Source organism: Berghia stephanieae, chromosome 4 (genome assembly GCF_034508935.2).
Source record: "Berghia stephanieae isolate SIO BIC M18660-M18661 chromosome 4, UCSD_Bste_1.3, whole genome shotgun sequence".
In the NCBI taxonomy this organism is placed as follows: Eukaryota; Metazoa; Mollusca; class Gastropoda; order Nudibranchia; family Aeolidiidae; genus Berghia; species Berghia stephanieae.
The window spans coordinates 9,887,306-9,904,773 of record NC_088363.1 but is presented as its reverse complement, the minus strand read 5'-3'; the positions used below and the strand labels follow the sequence as shown (position 1 = coordinate 9,904,773).

General features: G+C 35.4%; 1 protein-coding gene across 1 annotated transcript in view; it reads right to left on the bottom strand.

Annotated features, from left to right (window-relative positions):
• Positions 1–881: 881 nt before the first annotated feature.
• The window catches only part of LOC144971925 (neuronal acetylcholine receptor subunit alpha-2-like), a 16,858-nt gene continuing 271 nt past the window's right edge, over positions 882–17,468 (bottom strand). Inside the window, exons 2-4 of the mRNA XM_078913004.1 lie at positions 9,827–10,148; positions 6,847–6,999; positions 882–3,577 (exon numbers count right to left, since the gene is read on the bottom strand). Coding sequence (XP_078769130.1) covers positions 3,515–3,577; positions 6,847–6,999; positions 9,827–10,090 — 480 coding nt within the window. The 5' untranslated portion in view covers positions 10,091–10,148 and the 3' untranslated portion in view covers positions 882–3,514. The remainder of the gene's footprint in view (positions 3,578–6,846; positions 7,000–9,826; positions 10,149–17,468) is intronic.

Sequence of the window (17,468 nt, the reverse complement as noted above, 5' to 3'; positions counted from 1 at the left end):
GAAGTGCCATACCACTAGACCACATAGCCGCACACATGTTAGACTTTATCAATATAACAGCATTGTCCCCAGATGCCATTTCGTCTGCTGGAGTAAAACGTCCATTTTCTAGAAGCTTAAAAATGACCAAAGACACATTTTGATGAAATATGGTTTAAAAAAAACAAATCACTCTCACTCACTCAATCCCATGACCGGATGGTCGTCGGGGGGGACTTGCGTGAAGCAGAAGTTACAGTCTTCCTCCATGTCTGCCTGTTGCTAGCCCTATGTAGCAGCTCCGGAACGGACATCTCTGTCCATTCTTTTATAATATTGTCCAGCCACATCTTCCTTTGGCGCCCTCTTCTGCGCTGGTCTTCGACTGTGCCGTGTAGGACTGTCCTGTTCAGGCTATCGTGTCCAAACCAAGTCAGTTTTCTGCGCTTCACCGTCACTAGAAGAGGTTCTTGCGGGCCTGCCCGAGCTTCTATTCCTTCCAGGACGTCTTCTTTTGGGCGATGCTCCGTATATGACACGCGTAGCAGTCTTCTATAGCACTTGCTTTCAAACGCCCTTATGCGCCGTTGTGCATCCATCGTAAGTGTCCAGGCTTGGCATCCGTACAACAAGGTTGACAACACCAGTGATTTATACAGTTTGACCTTTACATTAAGAATTATGCTACTTTTCCAAATCTTTGTTGCCATTGCAATTCTGTTTCGAATTTCAATTGTGCTAGTCCCATCTTTGCTTAGTGTCAGGCCTAGATATTAGAATGTCGTGACCTCTTTTAGATTTACATTTCCCACTGTGATGTTTGTGTTGCTTTCTTCGTTGCAATTCACCAAAAAACAAAAACAAATACAAAAAAAAAAAAAAAATCATTCAAGTCAGAAATGTCGAAAAAAACAATTCATTATATTTGGGATTTGTTTTATACAAGTTGAAGAGTTTATTGATGAATTGGAAGCAATCTACGTGTACTTATTTACAGGTCTGATAACCCAAATTGTTATGGGCTCACTGCTGTAATTGTAATGGAAAAGGCCTCAAACCAACGCAAGATATGGTCCATGACAATAATGTTAAATCAAGTCCATAATTGCTTTCTGCTATCAGACTTACAAATATGTGCATCTTTGAAGCAATTAATGATAATTGGATTCAATAGTCTGATGTCACGTCGCCCAGCAACGGTGGCCATCGTGGCTGTAAACAAAGAAAATCATTACTTTTTATTCTTCATGCTGGCTATAACTTTTCATATGCCTTGTGATCAGAATGTGTAAAAGTCAAATCATTATCAGATTTATAATGTTTTTCTCCTCTGGATACGCTTTTATGCTCGTCGGAGAAATATTTCATAAGGGCGTCCGCCATTGCTCCGATAGTTTAGAGACAGTTACTAAGTTACCATGCGTCATTAGGAAGGAAGTGACGTTACGACTGTTGAAGAGTATTGCTTGCGCTATCAGACTTGCTAATATGTGCATCTTTGAAGCAATTAATGATAATTACAAGAGGTACTCAAATGTGCGCCACTTTGGAGAGTTACACGAGATGCTTTACATGTAATATTTATATTATTATCGAAAATATCATAAACATATATAAATCAAAAGAAAAAAGGCATGGTCCTGAGCAGTTCAAATTTCGAAACAACCAAAGAGAGGATCTGTATTGCTGATATTTTTTAAAAAGTAGTCCTTCAAAGTCATTCGGCCAATGGAGCCGGAGTTTATCCCGGTTTCTATAGCGTGAAACATCCAATAGCAATCGCTTGCTATTCTTTTGATAGGACAATAGTCTATCGCAAAGTACTTTCCGCCAAATCTTACAGACTCAGCTACCCATTCAATGCTGGATGGAGAGAAATTCTGATTTTACGAAAGCTATAATACCTGCCGTACAATGAAACAAAAAATATTCGTATTTAAAAATTTGGCCAGAAAAATCGTCCTTCAAATATCGATGGATTAAAATTACCCTCATCCTAACAAAAAGTCTCAAACCTGTGGCTTTGCGAAGTCTCAGGTTTAAGAGTTTTTGTCAAGATAAGAGTCATTTTCAACGATCGATACTTGAAGGACGAGTTTTATGGTCAAAATTTCAAAGTACGTAAGAATAGTACTCGTCATTGATTGGTTGTTACCTCCTCTCAAAGGAGTGTATGTCTTACTCCCTGTTACCTTTGTATATTTATTGTTACTTTAAATATTGTATAGTAATATAAGCGAGTAAAAATGACTTTTATAAAACATACAAAACAAATTAAACGACGTTTTGGCCTTTATCCTTTTTCAGGTAAACAAGAAAAGGAAATATGTTATATTACATTGGCATTATGGTTAAAACGTTATAGATAGTTCGAAGTTGACGTCACTCAGGTATTTGTTATTGTTTTTGCCATCCGCGTTTATGAGTAATTCTCACTTAACTGTATTAACCTGACAATAAACGGTCATGGTTACAGAAAGTTTTGTGTGTTGTTCCGTTATACTTCCGGATGGCAATGTTGTGAGCTCCTTAGCCAAGAGCATAGTGTCTATAGGTAAAAATGTGTGTGTGTGTGTGTGTGTGTGTGTGTGTGTGTTTGTGTGTGTGTGCGTGAAGGGAAGGAGAGGTACAAAGCAGAATCCGTACCACTGAGCTTGAAGTTGTGTGTGGTTTTTTAAACATTTCTATCAATATTAGCTTTGCCGACAAGGTATGTGTTACTCTCGTGATGTTCCTGGAATTGAGATTTAACAATGGTCTAATTGAATTTGTTAGATAAAGAACTTAAAATACTGAGTGGTGACTCTTGATACTTGTGTGCTGGTAATACTACTATCATTATTCAACCATTTTATCACGTTGTCAAAATGTCTGACTAAACATGACACCTCGCGTGTCACGTGATCAATGGGTTTTAGCAAGAATACTTGAAGTGTCTAGACATTGCATCAATTTCTTCCCCTTTGTTTTTGTTGAGCTTTTTTTCTTTGTTTGTTTGCTGTTGTTTTTTTTTTTTTTGTTTTTGTTTTTGGGAGGTTTTTTGGGGGTTATTTTTAGGTGTTTCTTGGGGGTTTTATTCTGGGGTTTTGTTGTTTTTTTTTGGGGGGTTTTTTTGTGTCTTTTTTTGGTGGGGGGGGGGGTTGGGGTTTTTTGGGTTGTTTTTTTTTTTTTTTTTTTTTGGGGGGGGGGGGGGGGGTTGGAACGAATGTGTTCTTATAATTTTGAAAATGTTTCAATACTGATTGAGTATCTCTAGTGATCGAATTCTCCTAATATGGCCATCAAAGGAATGATAATAATTGTAACAGACACGATCAGCACGGTGTAAATGATGAAAAGAACCCGGTCCAAAGTTTGAGCAATTTTAACCCAAGTAATTTCCTCGAGATCCTGGCAGATTTCAGCTTCATCGTATTGATGGTGGTGGTTCCCGTGTTTGCGCATGTCCGTGTTCAGGGTATCTTCCAGACTCTCCAACATCTGAGGGCGGCGTCTGCGCAGATCATTTCCATTGTCGTCGCTGTTTTCAATAGGCCTAATTTGATTTCTGGTGGATCTTGTCTGCGGTGGCCCCAGGCCGATGGTCTTTCGCCATAATCTGTTTGTGAAATAAATGGAATTTTTTTTTTTAATAGACCCCATCGTCCCAAAACGGTATTATGTCGGGACGAACCATATGTTTAAAAGACGAATTAAATCTTAAACTGGTCAAAAATATAAATTTTTGACATTAGCAACCTAAAATATGGTATCCATTCTCTTCAATAAAATATACAAACTCAACACAAGTCTGATATCTCTGGCTATAAATTCAATTTTCAACATTTTAACCAACCCGACATAATACCGTTTTGAGGCGAAGGGTCACAAATCTTAAATATTATAATTATAAAAGGTACATTCATTAAAAAAAACTAATAAAAATAAATAAATTCCTTTATTCGTCTCTATAAAAGATCTCTCTCTCTCTCTCTCTCTCTCTCTCTCTCTCTATCTCTCGGGGGTTTATTCCTTAGGAAGACTGGAATAACCAAGGCGTCAGCCGCAGTGCAGCGCCACAATTGAGCTAGGGATAGGTGACTTGTTCAAGGCCACACAGCTCGGTGGTTGGTCGAACTTGGTGCCTTTCGAGTACAAAGCAAAGGCCATACCGCTGAGCCGTGCTGCCGCATTAACGGATTTGAAGTAATCTATAAATAGCTTAGCCAAAAATGTATGCGTTAATCATACATACTCTACAGCTTAAGGCTGTTTTCTAAAAATAATTATAAATATTTAACCTATTCGGTCTTCTGGTATAGATAATTTGAAGTTGACGTCACTCGGGTCTTTGTTATTGTTTTTTGCCATCCACGTTTATGAGTTCATGGTTACACATGGTTCTGTGTGTTGGTCCGTTATACTTCCGGATGGCAATGTTATGAGCCTCTTAGCCAAGCGCATACTATCTATATACCTGGAATTTGGATCGGATGGTCCTTGGTACGAGTCCTGCTCTAAACGGCGCATAGTTGAGATATTGGAACATACTCTTTACTCACATTCTCTCACCGTACTCGGATGTAAAATGAACACCCTGCCTTTAACAGCGTTGAATCTGTCCGAATAAAAATGTAATATCGCCTAATAAACGGATGTCTCGTCCTCCATTATTAACAGGCCTGTTTATAATATGACGTATATTTCTCTTGCCATAAAGTTAAAAACAAAAAACAAACTTTAAAAAAAAGCACCGGAGCATTTATGTAGTGCAATACCCACTAAACACTAAACCAGTTACTAAATTACTATGCATTATGAGGGAAGTGACGTCACGACTGACTGTTGAAGCCTATTGTAAGTGCTGACGGATAGGAAGGCACATGCTGCATTTACATCTTTGATAAGAGTTTGGAGAACTAAAGATATCTCCCTTCGACTAAAGCTTAGACTTTTCAACTCAAATGTGAAGTCTGTCCTACTGTATGGATGTGAAACTTGGAATGTATCGCAGCTATGTATAAGGAGGATACATATTTTTTGTAAACAGGTGCACGCGTAAGCTACTCAGAATAAAATGGATGGATAGAATTAAGAACGAAGTATGGAAAAGAACACAGCAGAAACCAGTGGGAAAGGAAATAGGAAGAAGACGATGGAGGTGGATTGGACACATCCCGCGATCTTACTGGTACACCCAGGCGGAGTTGTCGTACCAGTAAGGTCACGGGTTCGAGCCCCCATCGCCGCTGCGAAGTTTTTATTCTCTGTTGTCTTCTAGCACTTTCCTACTCACTTGTTATCAACATAAATGCATGCACCACTCATTTTTCTGAAGTCTACATACGAGCTTTGCGCACCATGTCTTATTTACTGCTCTGTTTGGCTAATCCACCCAAAATTAAATAAAACATGGTGCGCAAATCTCGTATGTGGAGTTCAGAATTTTAATCCGCCGATCGTGAAAATCGAGACTTTATAGGTCTGATCCGACGACCATCGATATTCATAAAATAACAAATACAGTGGTTGTAAAGAGCTTTGAGCGCGTTTAGTGGATATTGCGCTGTATAAAAAAGCTCAAAAATAGATAAATTAAATAAAATGTGACCGATTCCTCAAATCGGTATAACGCCAGGAGGGTTAAGTTGCTGAAAAGTCCATTATAATGCTGTGCTCTGAAAAAAAAAACAACCAAAATTTTAAAGATTTTGGTCAGAATATTTCAAATAAGTAAACGCTAGAAAATCTTTGTCATTGTCATTTTTATTCCTTTTTATTTCTACCATCAAACGTAGTAGTAGTAGAAGGTAGTAGTAGTACTGTAGTTGTCGTAGTAGTAGTAGTAGTAGTAGTAGTAGTAGTAGTAGTAGTAGTAGTAGTAGTAGTAGTAGTAGTAGTAGTAGTAGTAGTAGTAGTAGTAGTAGTAGTAGTAGTAGTAGTAGTAGTAGTAGTAGTAGTAGTAGTAGTAGTAGTAGTAGTAGTAGTAGGAGTAATTGTTGTAGTAATTTGGATAGCACCAGAAGTAAATTTAGTAGTCGTTAGCATTAATAGAATTCGAAGTAGTTCAAGAAGAAATAACATTCTCATGAATATTTTTCACTGCAGAATGAGATCACGTGGTCAATGAACTTTAAATTTAAAAGTATCAAACTGACAATCGACAAAGGTTTGATTTCCTTTTATTTTTTAGATTTCATGTTCTTGGAATTTTATTTTTTTTTGCTTGGCACGAACGTGTCCTTGTTTTCAGGTCTGATCACCCAAACTCTAATGGAGTCGATGTTGTTGTGTAAATAACTTTAAACAAACACTAGATACATATCGTCATTTTTTGAAATGTTGTACATTCCAAAATGAACCAAATTGAGACGTTGACTCACAAATTATGTTACTAACGAAAGAGTGATAATGGAGAGGCTTCGTATGGGAACTACTCTATGCGGCTATGTGGTCTAGTGGTATGACACTCGCTTTCGGATCGGAAGGTGCTGGGTTCGAGCCCCGCTCGACGCATAGTTGAGTTATTGGAAAAGACTCTTTACTCACATTCTCTCACCGAACTCAGGTGTAAAATGAGTACCTGGCCGTTAACAGCGTTGTCTTTTTCCGAAATAATGTAATATCGCCTAACAGGCGTCATGCCTCGTCCTACATGTTAAATATTGCTGTTGACCAGGGACCCTTTGTAGAGCGCTTTGAGCACATTTAGTGGATATTTCGCTATATAAAAAAGCTAAAAAAAAAAAAAAGCTAAACAAAACGTCCATTGTCTGTTTTGTTCCCATACGAAGCCTCTCCATTTTCACTCTTTCGTTAGTATTTTCCGATCACCGGCTTCAGGCAGCCCCTACCGTTTTCTACAAATGATGTGAATGACTCACTCACCTGACTCTCCACGGAGTTTTCGTTGACAATGTCCGGTACCCACATTTGTTTCTGTGGATAAAGTATCCGTGTGATATTTCCGTAGTTGGCCGGATCCCATGTCAGGTAGTCGTCGTTCCATTGGATGTCTAGGGTGGCGTACGATTCCAGGATCTCGTGGAAGGAATTGTTATATTAAGTCAGATTTTTTTTTTTTAATAAAGATAACTCCAATAACTTCAATATTCTCTGATAGGCAATTTCGACTGTACCGTATTGATGTATTCAAAAATTGTGTCTGTAAATGGTACAATGATTCCAGGATCTCGTGGAAGGAATTGTTAAATTGAATCAGATATTTTTAAAATTAAAATAACCTATTTCTTCAGTATTCTCTGATAGTCATTTTCGACTGTACCGTATTGATATATTAAGAAATTTTCGTTACATTCAAAGTTGTGTAAAACTGTCTGTGAATGATACAATGATTCCAGGAATAGTTAAATTAATACAGATTTTTTTTTTTTTAAAACATCAAAAACAAACTTCAATAACTTCAGTATTCTCTGATAGTCATTTTCGACTGTACCGTATTGATATATTAAGAAATTTTCGTTACATTCAAAGTTGTTTAAAAATGTATGTGAATGATACAATGATTCCAGGATCTCGTGGAGGGAATTGTCAAATTAAATCAAACATAAAAATAACTTCAATAACTTCAGTATATTATTCTATGATGATAATTTTCGACTTTACCGTATTGATATATTTTCAATTTTCGTTACATCAATATATAAAGTGTTGCTATTTGTTCTTGGTTGTATATTTTTACATTTTTGTGCATTTGGATATATATATTATATATATATACATTGTCGCCATAGATTCTCAACTTTGTGTTTATACATTTTCATGCATGCCACGTCTGTAAACAAATTTCCATTTTTTTAAATGAATAAAGTATATCTTATCTTATCTTATCTTACATTCAAAGTTGTGTAAAACTGTCTAAGAATGATACAATGATTGCAGGATCTAGTGGAAGGAATAATTGAATTAATACCGATATTTTAAAAATCAAAATAACTTCAATTTCTATGATAGTAATTTTCGACTTTACCGTATTGATATATTAAGAAATTTTCGTTACATTCAAAGTTATGTAAACCTGTCTGTAAATGGGACAATGATTCCAGGATCTCCTGGAAGGAATAGTTGAATTAATACAGATATTTTTTTAAAATGATAAAAATAACTTCAATAACGTCAGTATTCTATGATAGTAAATTTAGACTTTACTCACCGTATTGATATATTTTTATATTTTCATTACATTGAAAATTGTGTAAAACTCTCTGTGAATGATACAATAATTCCAGGAATAGTTAAATTAATACCATATTTTTTAAAACATAAAATAACTTCAATAGCGTCAGTATATTATTCTATGATGATAATTTTCGACTTTACCGTATTGATATATTTTTTAAAATTTTCGTTACATTAATATATAAAGTGTTGCTATTCGTTCTTGGTTGTATATTTTTACATTTTTGTGCATCTATCTGCATATATATATATTATATATATATATATATATATATATATATATATATTAGTATATATATACATTGTCGCCATAGATTCTCAATTTTGTGTTTATACATCTCCATGCATGCCACGTCTGTAAACGAATTTCCATTTTTTTGGATGAATAAAGTATATCTTATCTTATCTTATCTTATCTTAATTTTCAAAGTTGTGTTAAACTGGCTAAGAATGATACAACGATTCCAGGATCTCGTCGAAGGAATAGTTGAATTAATACGGATATTTAAAAAAAATAAAAATAACTTCAATAAATTCATTATTCCATGATGGTAATTTTCGACTTTACGCACATTGTCGTATTGATATATTATTCCTTACATTAAACGTTGTGTAAAACTGTCTGTGAATGATACAATTATTTTTTTCTATTGTTACCCTTTTTTTTTATATGTGCCGCCTTACAGCAGCCATTTAATTTGTGGATTCTGTATCTTTAGCTCTTAACATTGTTACTTTTTACCCCTTTAAATCGTTGAAACCATGAAAACAGGGCAAGTCGAAAGTTGCGTTGAGTTTGCCTCAATTCATAAACGTAGAAAAACTGCTGGTATCAGTTTGTTGGGGTTTTTAAACATTTTAATCACAATGGTTATTTATTCAGTGACTCTATTTATGTCCACTTTTAAATGTATTATGTCGCCTTGAATCACATAACTTATTACGATGATATAGACGCATTTGAATATTCATTTTTAGGGGCTGGCTGAGAAGCAAAATTGGTGCTAATTCACAAAAGGACGCCACAATAAGCCTTTTATTCTACAGCAGTGATTTGGACAAAAACTATATTTTACGTCAAGATGATCTCATAGTCGTTCAAGAGTATAATAAAGATTTTTTTGAAAATGAAAGTAGATTTTTAATATAGCGCAATGTCCACTAAAATGTACTAAAATCAGATTACAACGGATCCCAAGCCAACAGCAGCCCTGAAGCAAGTTAAGTGAAAGCATTTCCTGCCAGATTCAATATTTTTTAACTCTGAGAATTTATATAGAGCAATAGGCTTCAACAGTCGTGACGTAGCTTCCCAGGTAATGACGTATAGTAAATTAGTAACTGGTTCTAAACTATCGGAACAATGGCGGACGCCTATCTAATGAAATTCTTCTCCGACGAGCATAAAAGTATATCCAGAGGAAAAAAACATTATAAATCTAATCATGTTTTGACTTTTATACATTCTGATTACATGACATATGAAAAAGTTCTAGCCAGGATGAAGAAAAAAAAGCACCAATTTTCTTCGTTTAGAACCAAGCTGCTCGTTGCTGGGCGGAGGTGACGTCAGACTATTGAATCCTATTAGCTCTGGCTTCATAATATGCCGGCCTAATGGTTCTGAAGGACTACGTTTATTTTTCTCTTCTACACAATACAACAATACCTGGTTTTTCTCGTCCAAATTGACGATTGACTTCAGGAGCAGCATAATTCTAACTTCCGTCAATTCGCCAGCAGTCGTCGGCCTCACATTCTTGTTGTAAGAGTCAAACAAGTGGCTGACCAAGTTGTAGTACTCCGCTTGTCCAGCCCCTTCAGACCCATGGGGAACGGTGGTGACTATGATGACGAAGATGGTTGTGAAGAAATACAGCAGTGATGATCCTCTCGTGAATTTACATGATAGCGCTGGCATTCCTTTACCCATGATGCTCCAAAAAATAATCGTGTTTAGTCCGGGAGAAATTTTCTGTGGCGAAACTTCCCTTTAAAAAGTAAATGTTAAAAACTTGATATTAATTCATTGCAATTAATGAAAGGCAATTGTCAATTTTCAGAAAGGTTATTCCTTTATATGCTGGTTGAAACTTCATATCCTACTAGCCAATAAAAGGTTTCTAGATCTACACGTTTATTTTGATATATTAACAACGCAACTCTCTTGTCAAAAAATCTAAAAATACCAATTTAGTTTCAAGCATTCATAAGTTTAAAATCACATGACTACAAAATAAAGAAGGATTATGTGGGTATGTTGTCTTGTGGTATGACACCAGCTTTTGGATCGGAAGGTCCTGGGTCCAAGCGTTGCTCGGCGCACTGTTGAGTCCTTGGAAAAGGCTCTTTACTTAAATTCTCTCGCCGTACTCGTGTGTAAAATGAGTACCTGGCCTTTGACGGCGTTGTCTGTCCGCAAAAATGGTAATATCTCGTACTCATGGGAAAATATCGTTTTATTTCAATACATTTTCCATCACAAATACATTTAAAACCAACATATACATATTTTCAGGTCTGATAACCCATACTGCTATGGGCTCGTCGTTGTAATGGAAATACTCTCAAACCAACGTAAAACATATTATGTCCATTACAAAAATATTAAGAAGAAATCCATGATTGCTTTTAGTTTTCAGACATGCAAATAATATGTGTACGTAGTTTAAAACCAAATATAGATAGTTCGAAGATGACGTCACTCAGGTCTTTGTTATTGTTTTTTGCCATCCGCGTTTATGAGTAATGCTCACTGAACTGTATTAACCCGACAATAAACGTTCATGGATACACACAGTTTTGTGTGTTTGTCGTTATACTTCCGGACTCAACTATGCGCTGAGCGAGGCTCGAACCCAAGACCTTCCGATCCGAAAGCGAGTGTCATACCACAAGACCACATATCCGCATAAAAAATCATTATATACTAATCGTATGTATTTTGAAAAAAAGACGTAAACAATACATGCTTTAACGATTTAACAGCAAATTTACTCTGTATGAAAGGTGCCAGACAAAGAATTAAAGAAAAATATAAGAAAAAAAAATCCCAAAAGTCAGTCGACCTTGCCGGGGTTCGAACCTCAGACCTTCTGATTACCGGTAATCAGAAGGTCTGAGGTTGGATCCCCAGTCGAGGTAGACTGATTTTTTTTTTATGTTTGTTTTTTTTTTTTTTTCTGGTACTTTTCTTTCTTGCTTTGTCTGGCACATTTCATACACACTTGTACGGTTCTTTATCTTACACCGATGCCTGCTCCTAAATTTTTTAATTTGATATTTTCAGAGAAGTCAAATCTTAATCTAATATACTCACACGAACAAGGATGAGTCAAAAAGTTTGAGTGAATTACAAATTGTATATTTTTCCGACTGTACAACGAGAAGGTCACAAAGCCAGATACATTTCAAAACGTATGTCGGCAACCAATAATTTAAAAGAAGGAAAAGTCCAACACAAAAATACAGTCATACCGTGGCCTTCGTAAAGTTATGGCCTGACACTGACCAAATAATGACGTCAAAATGCCAGTCTTTTGCCACAAAAGAAAACAAATCGTGAATTGTATTCAGTAGTTCAACCAATGAAATAACTTGTTTCCATGAGCTCTACTAACGATAACTCACTAGGCGGTGCAAAAAACCAATAAATAATGACGTCAAACTGAAGTCCTTTTGGATTTCAGTGTCAGGCTATAGATAGAATGCGCTTGGCCAAGGAGTTCACAACATTGCCATCCGGAAGTATAACGGACCAACACACAAACTCTGTGTAACCATTAACTTTTATAGTCTGGTTAATACAGTTTAATGAGAACAACTCACAAACGCGGATGGCAAAAACAATAACAAAGGCCTGAGTGACGTCATCTGCATACTATCTATAGATAGTTCGAAGATGACGTCACTCAGGTCTTTGTTATTGTTTTTGCCATCCGCGTTTATGAGTAATGCTCACTGAACTGTATTAACCTGACTATAAACGTTCATGGATACACACTTTTGTGTGGTGGTCCGTTATACTTCCGGATGGCAATATTATGAGCTTCTTAGCCAAGCGCATACTATCTATAACAAAACGATGGCTACGGTCATACACGGCAAAACCACCTCGAGACCCCTTACTCTTGAATATATACATAGTTATACTATTATTGTTGTGTAATTCCTTATTCTAGCGACCACTGCGGTAGGTAACGTCATGTCACTATTGTGACTAATGTGACGATTTTATTATAGGGTAGCTCTGTGCGTAGCCATCGTTATGTTATAGCCTGATGCCTTCGCTCTGCGCTACTTGCTTGGGACGTCGAGACAATCAATGACCCCAATAAAAATGGATACATTCATTTATTCGTGTCTCCGGTCAAGCTGTCTACTTTATGTTTTCTAATTAAAGCATGAATGGAAACATTGTCATTTATACTTGACCCCACCGACTCGAAACAGATCGACAGTAGACCACATAAAGTTGTCGAAGGATGAAAGATTTTGGTTATGGCAGATATATATAAATATAATATAATATATATATATATATATATATATATATATATATATATATATATATTAATATTATATAATTAAAACAAAAACCATGAAATAATAGTGCTCAACACTTTGATAAAAGGTGCTATTTTGAAAATATTTCAAGTGTAATTTTGTTCAATTTTGACAATATTGTCTCAAGCATTCGCTCTCATCGGGAATAGAATGAATTGTTGCTTTGAATTGTTATTTCCGGTTGGCATTGTACGTGTGCATATATATATATATATATATATATATATATATATATATATATATATATATATTGTATGTATAAATGTATGTCTCTCTGTCTGTCTGTATGTGTGTGTATGTATGTGTGTGCGTGCGTGTGTGTGTGTGTGTGAATGTAATGTGGTATCGTGAATTGACTTTAGCTCCATTTAACTTATTACCGATATAACGCTCCTTTCAGTTGAAATGTATCCAATATTAAAGATTGATTGTGTTTTGACCCTCTGCAGTACTAAATTTACAAGAGATAGAATGGCATTATCAACGTTATATATGTATTGACATAATAAACTATAAAACCGTCGTCACACAAAGACACAGATTGTTCCTTTTCATTCCTATAGCCTAATGCATGTCCTGATAAATTTTAAATTATGGATCTTTCAATAACCGCTGTCCGCAAATTTAACCATTGTTTTTCGTGGGCCAGTGTTCCCGAAGCCATGTGTGTGTGTGTGTGTGTTTGCGTGTGTGTGTGTGTGTGTGTGTGTGTGTGTTTGTGATAATTATATTATCTCATCCCCTAACGTTATCTCGAGTTGTCCTCAAATATGGTCACGTGCCCAAGCTCACGGACCTAGGTTGAGTTCATTTTAGTTCAGTCCCTGTTCGTGTCGTGTGAAGAAAGGGTGTGTGTGAAAATGGAGATGACCAGTTGTTCCATGTAGTTAGAAAATGTATCTATTTGTTTAAGTGTTTGTAAGAATGTCCAGGTATAGTATGTATCGTCCGTAATAAATGTTTAATTGTTTTAAACGTTTCATCATTCCTTTTGTTTAGCTTAATATCATGTTCGTCTTAGCTTCTTTTATCGTCCTTTGTGCACTCATATGGAAGTTGTGCCATCAAGCCGACTCAATTTGTCACTGTCATTCTCTTCATTTCTCCATCTTGGCTCATCACAATCCTATGATGTAAGCCCGGGGACTCCTATCTGAGGGTCCTTCTACTTCTATACTATGTTACGGGCCGTATTTGTCTGCTGCCTTGGGACAAAGCGGTTGTCTTGAACCTCAAAGCGGTTGTCTTGAACCTCTTGGGTGACAAATCAAAAAGCGACGTATGTCGTAATATCACATCTCCATAAAAGAGTGTGATAATATTAGGTGCCCGTTAAGAACTTGTTCGGTCAAATACCTATCCAGATACAAAAGTGTAGTGCAAAGTTTTGTGCGTGAAATATATTTGAGAAGCACAGTTGTTCTCGATATTTGTTGAGCCGTGTTCGGTACAGAGTGAAGAAGTATCTCCACAACACATCTTTTTCACGAAAAGTCAGATCAACGCTGCTACAAGAAAATAGGAGAGCAAACTTGAGATAAGAAGACAAGATGTGTTTGTGTGTATTGTATTGCCTTTACGTTTTACTAAATAGATGTGATTTGATTGTCAAAATCTTTTCATTTTATTTTTGATATTTTCGTATTGTAAAATAGAGATATAATTTAATTAAATCAGCAGACTTGTTTAATAATTTAAGGCTATACTTTTGAAGGGAACTATTGTAATGTCATTAATCCGAATGTGGTTGTAAATATCTTTATAGATTGTGTGCGCTTGCCTAAGAAGCTCACAACATTGCCACCCGGAAGTATAAAGAACCAACACACAAAAATATGTGTAACCTTGAAGGTTTATAGTCTAGTTAATACAGTTCAGTGATATTTCCTCATAAATGTGGATGGCAAAAAACAATAACAAAGACCTGAGTGATGTCAACTTCATTCTATTTATATTCTAATGTCATAAAACCAGTGACAATGGGAGCGATATATATATTTATGTTTTCGTCCAACCAAGTCATCAATCACATGATTTGTGCTGTCCGACGATTGGATACTTATTCAGAAATGTAAACACGCTGCTTTGTTTATGAAAGTTGTAAATATACCCATTTGTCAAGCTGAACAAAATGACCAATTGAGATGTTCCAAAAACTGTGAACACTTCTCACTATGTGGGTTACTTTGAGCACATATTCCAATGTGGCCATGATCTTGAGCACATGGAAATGCAATATAGATCATGCCAATTATTTGGAGGGGACAATTTTTAAATAATTATAAAGTCTAGCTATAATTTTGTGTTGGGTGGGTGTGAAATTTTGATGACAATGGGAGCGATCTATATTCATGTTTTCGTCCAATCAAGTCATCAATCACGTGATTTGTTGCTGTCCAACGATTGGATATTTATGAACAAATGTAAACACGCTGCTTTGTTTGTGAAAGTTGTAAACATATCCATGTGTCAAGCTGAACACAATGACCAATCGTAATGTTTGATAGTTCAAAATATGTGAACACTTATCATTATGTAGGTCACTTTGAGCACATTTTGCAATGTGACCAATGACCTCGAGCACATGGAAAGTTAATATAGATCATGCCCATTCTGAAAATGGCTGGTAAGGAGAGAGTTAAGTTAACATTGTTGTAATGGACAATATTTTTGAATTGGTTTGAGAGTATTTTCATTAGAATAGTGAGACGAGGCCATAACGATTTGGGTCATCAGACCTGTAAATAAGCATACGGCTTCAACGTGTCAATAACGTATGTAGAGAGTATTGATTAAGAGGCGGTTTGGGTCTCATTATTAGGAAAATCCTTCGAAAAATAGATTTTGAGTTTTGGTGGAAAATGAATTTTAATATCTTAGAAATAATATAATTGAAGTCCAAATTCTTAAAGTAGACTATCAAGGCACAAAAAACACAGTCGAAAATGGTACATGTAGTAAGAAAAGTGTGAAAAACAGGAAGCCATTTTGCTATTTTCTCAATATTTCATTTTTTCTAAGGGTATTGGATACTATGTCAAACGTTTCTCAGAATCTATTCAATGAAATTGTCTGAAAAATTCCACAGTTACCACAGAGATAATGTATTATGTCGCCATAGAGATATTTTTTATAAGATAATATGGGAATTTTGAATTATAATCCTGAATTTTTAACATCAATTTTGTCATAGCATTTTGATTCTCAAATTTGTAATGTTCTAATAAAAATTCCATAAGCTAAAACCGTAAAATCTCTCTATGGTGACACACTATGGTACAATGTTGACAAGAGGGAAGAATATGGAGGTCATTCCTTCATTAGTTTTGTGGAACGTTTGCCACAAGATTGTTATATTTTTTATGTCAGACCCCCAAATTAGGTCGCAAAATGGGTATCAACAGAGATAATTTAAATTTTTCACCATAAATGTTGTTTTTAACCTATAATGACGATACAGAATGATTAAAACCGCCCAATATAGATAATTACATTTTTTTTTAGAAAAGACCCAAACCGCCCCTCCTTCACCTTACCAACCATAGGAAAATTGCCAAATTCGTTACGATGCAAACCAACACTTTTATTGCTCTGATTCTTTTATACATCTCAACATTTTAAAAATAAATCTTTTGTTATAGCCATGAAAACTTGACACAGTGTTGTAGAGCTCATTTTGCTGAACAATATTATGTATAGAATGTACTTGTTGCTTTTCTATGTGAGTCAGACAAATCTAACTTTGTGTTGGGTGGGTGTGAAATGTTGGGGACAGTTCTGAAAATGGCTGGTAAGGAGAGAGTTAAGTTCACATTGTTGTAATGGACAATATTTTTGAATTGGTTTGAGAGTATTTCCATTAGAATAGTGAGACGAGGCCATAACGATTTGGGTCATCAGACCTGTAAATAAGCATACGGCTTCAACGTGTCAATAACGTATGTAGGGAATATTGATAAAATGGACATATATTCTGGATATAAAAATCACAATATTTTTTTTAAGTTTAAGATCTTGTTATTCTTTGTTGTTTTGTTTGGTTTTTTTGTGTGTGTTTCCCATGGTTTTTACATAAAACGATTCACTAAACTATCGTTATTTTTAAATTCAGAAAAGTGTGTGGAGCAGGCTCTTATATTGATTATAACAAGAAATGAAGTGGGTAGGAAAGTGCCCGAAGACAATCTGGAATAAACATATTTTCGCTGCGATGGGGGCTCGAACTCGAACACAGTGGTGGATAGCTCTGAGAGTAGCGCTACTCTCTCCTCGGCCAGGCGGAGTTGCGGACCAGTAGCATCGCACGAACCCCATCGCCGCGAAAAACAAAAAAAAAAAAAACCAATAAATAAATGAATAAAACACTGGCACTTTTCTACTCACTTCATTTCTCGTTATTTTTAAAGTGCTTCAGTTTCATTTTAAACTGTATATCTCACTCTTACAATGGACACAAAGAATTGTATCGATGGATTGATTATATATATATATATATATATATATATATATATATATATATATATATATATATATATATATATATACATATATATATTGTTCTGTAGAATTCTTTTTTGTACATACACTAGCTATCATTATTTTGAAAGTTTTGTTTTGAATCTAATTCTAGTGTGCCGAATTCAACGAAAAAAAAGGCCAAAAACAAAATCCGTTTTATGTTTCTATTTCTAAGTTTACTATCGTCAACTATCATATGTTTATATATAAAAATATATAATCTAACC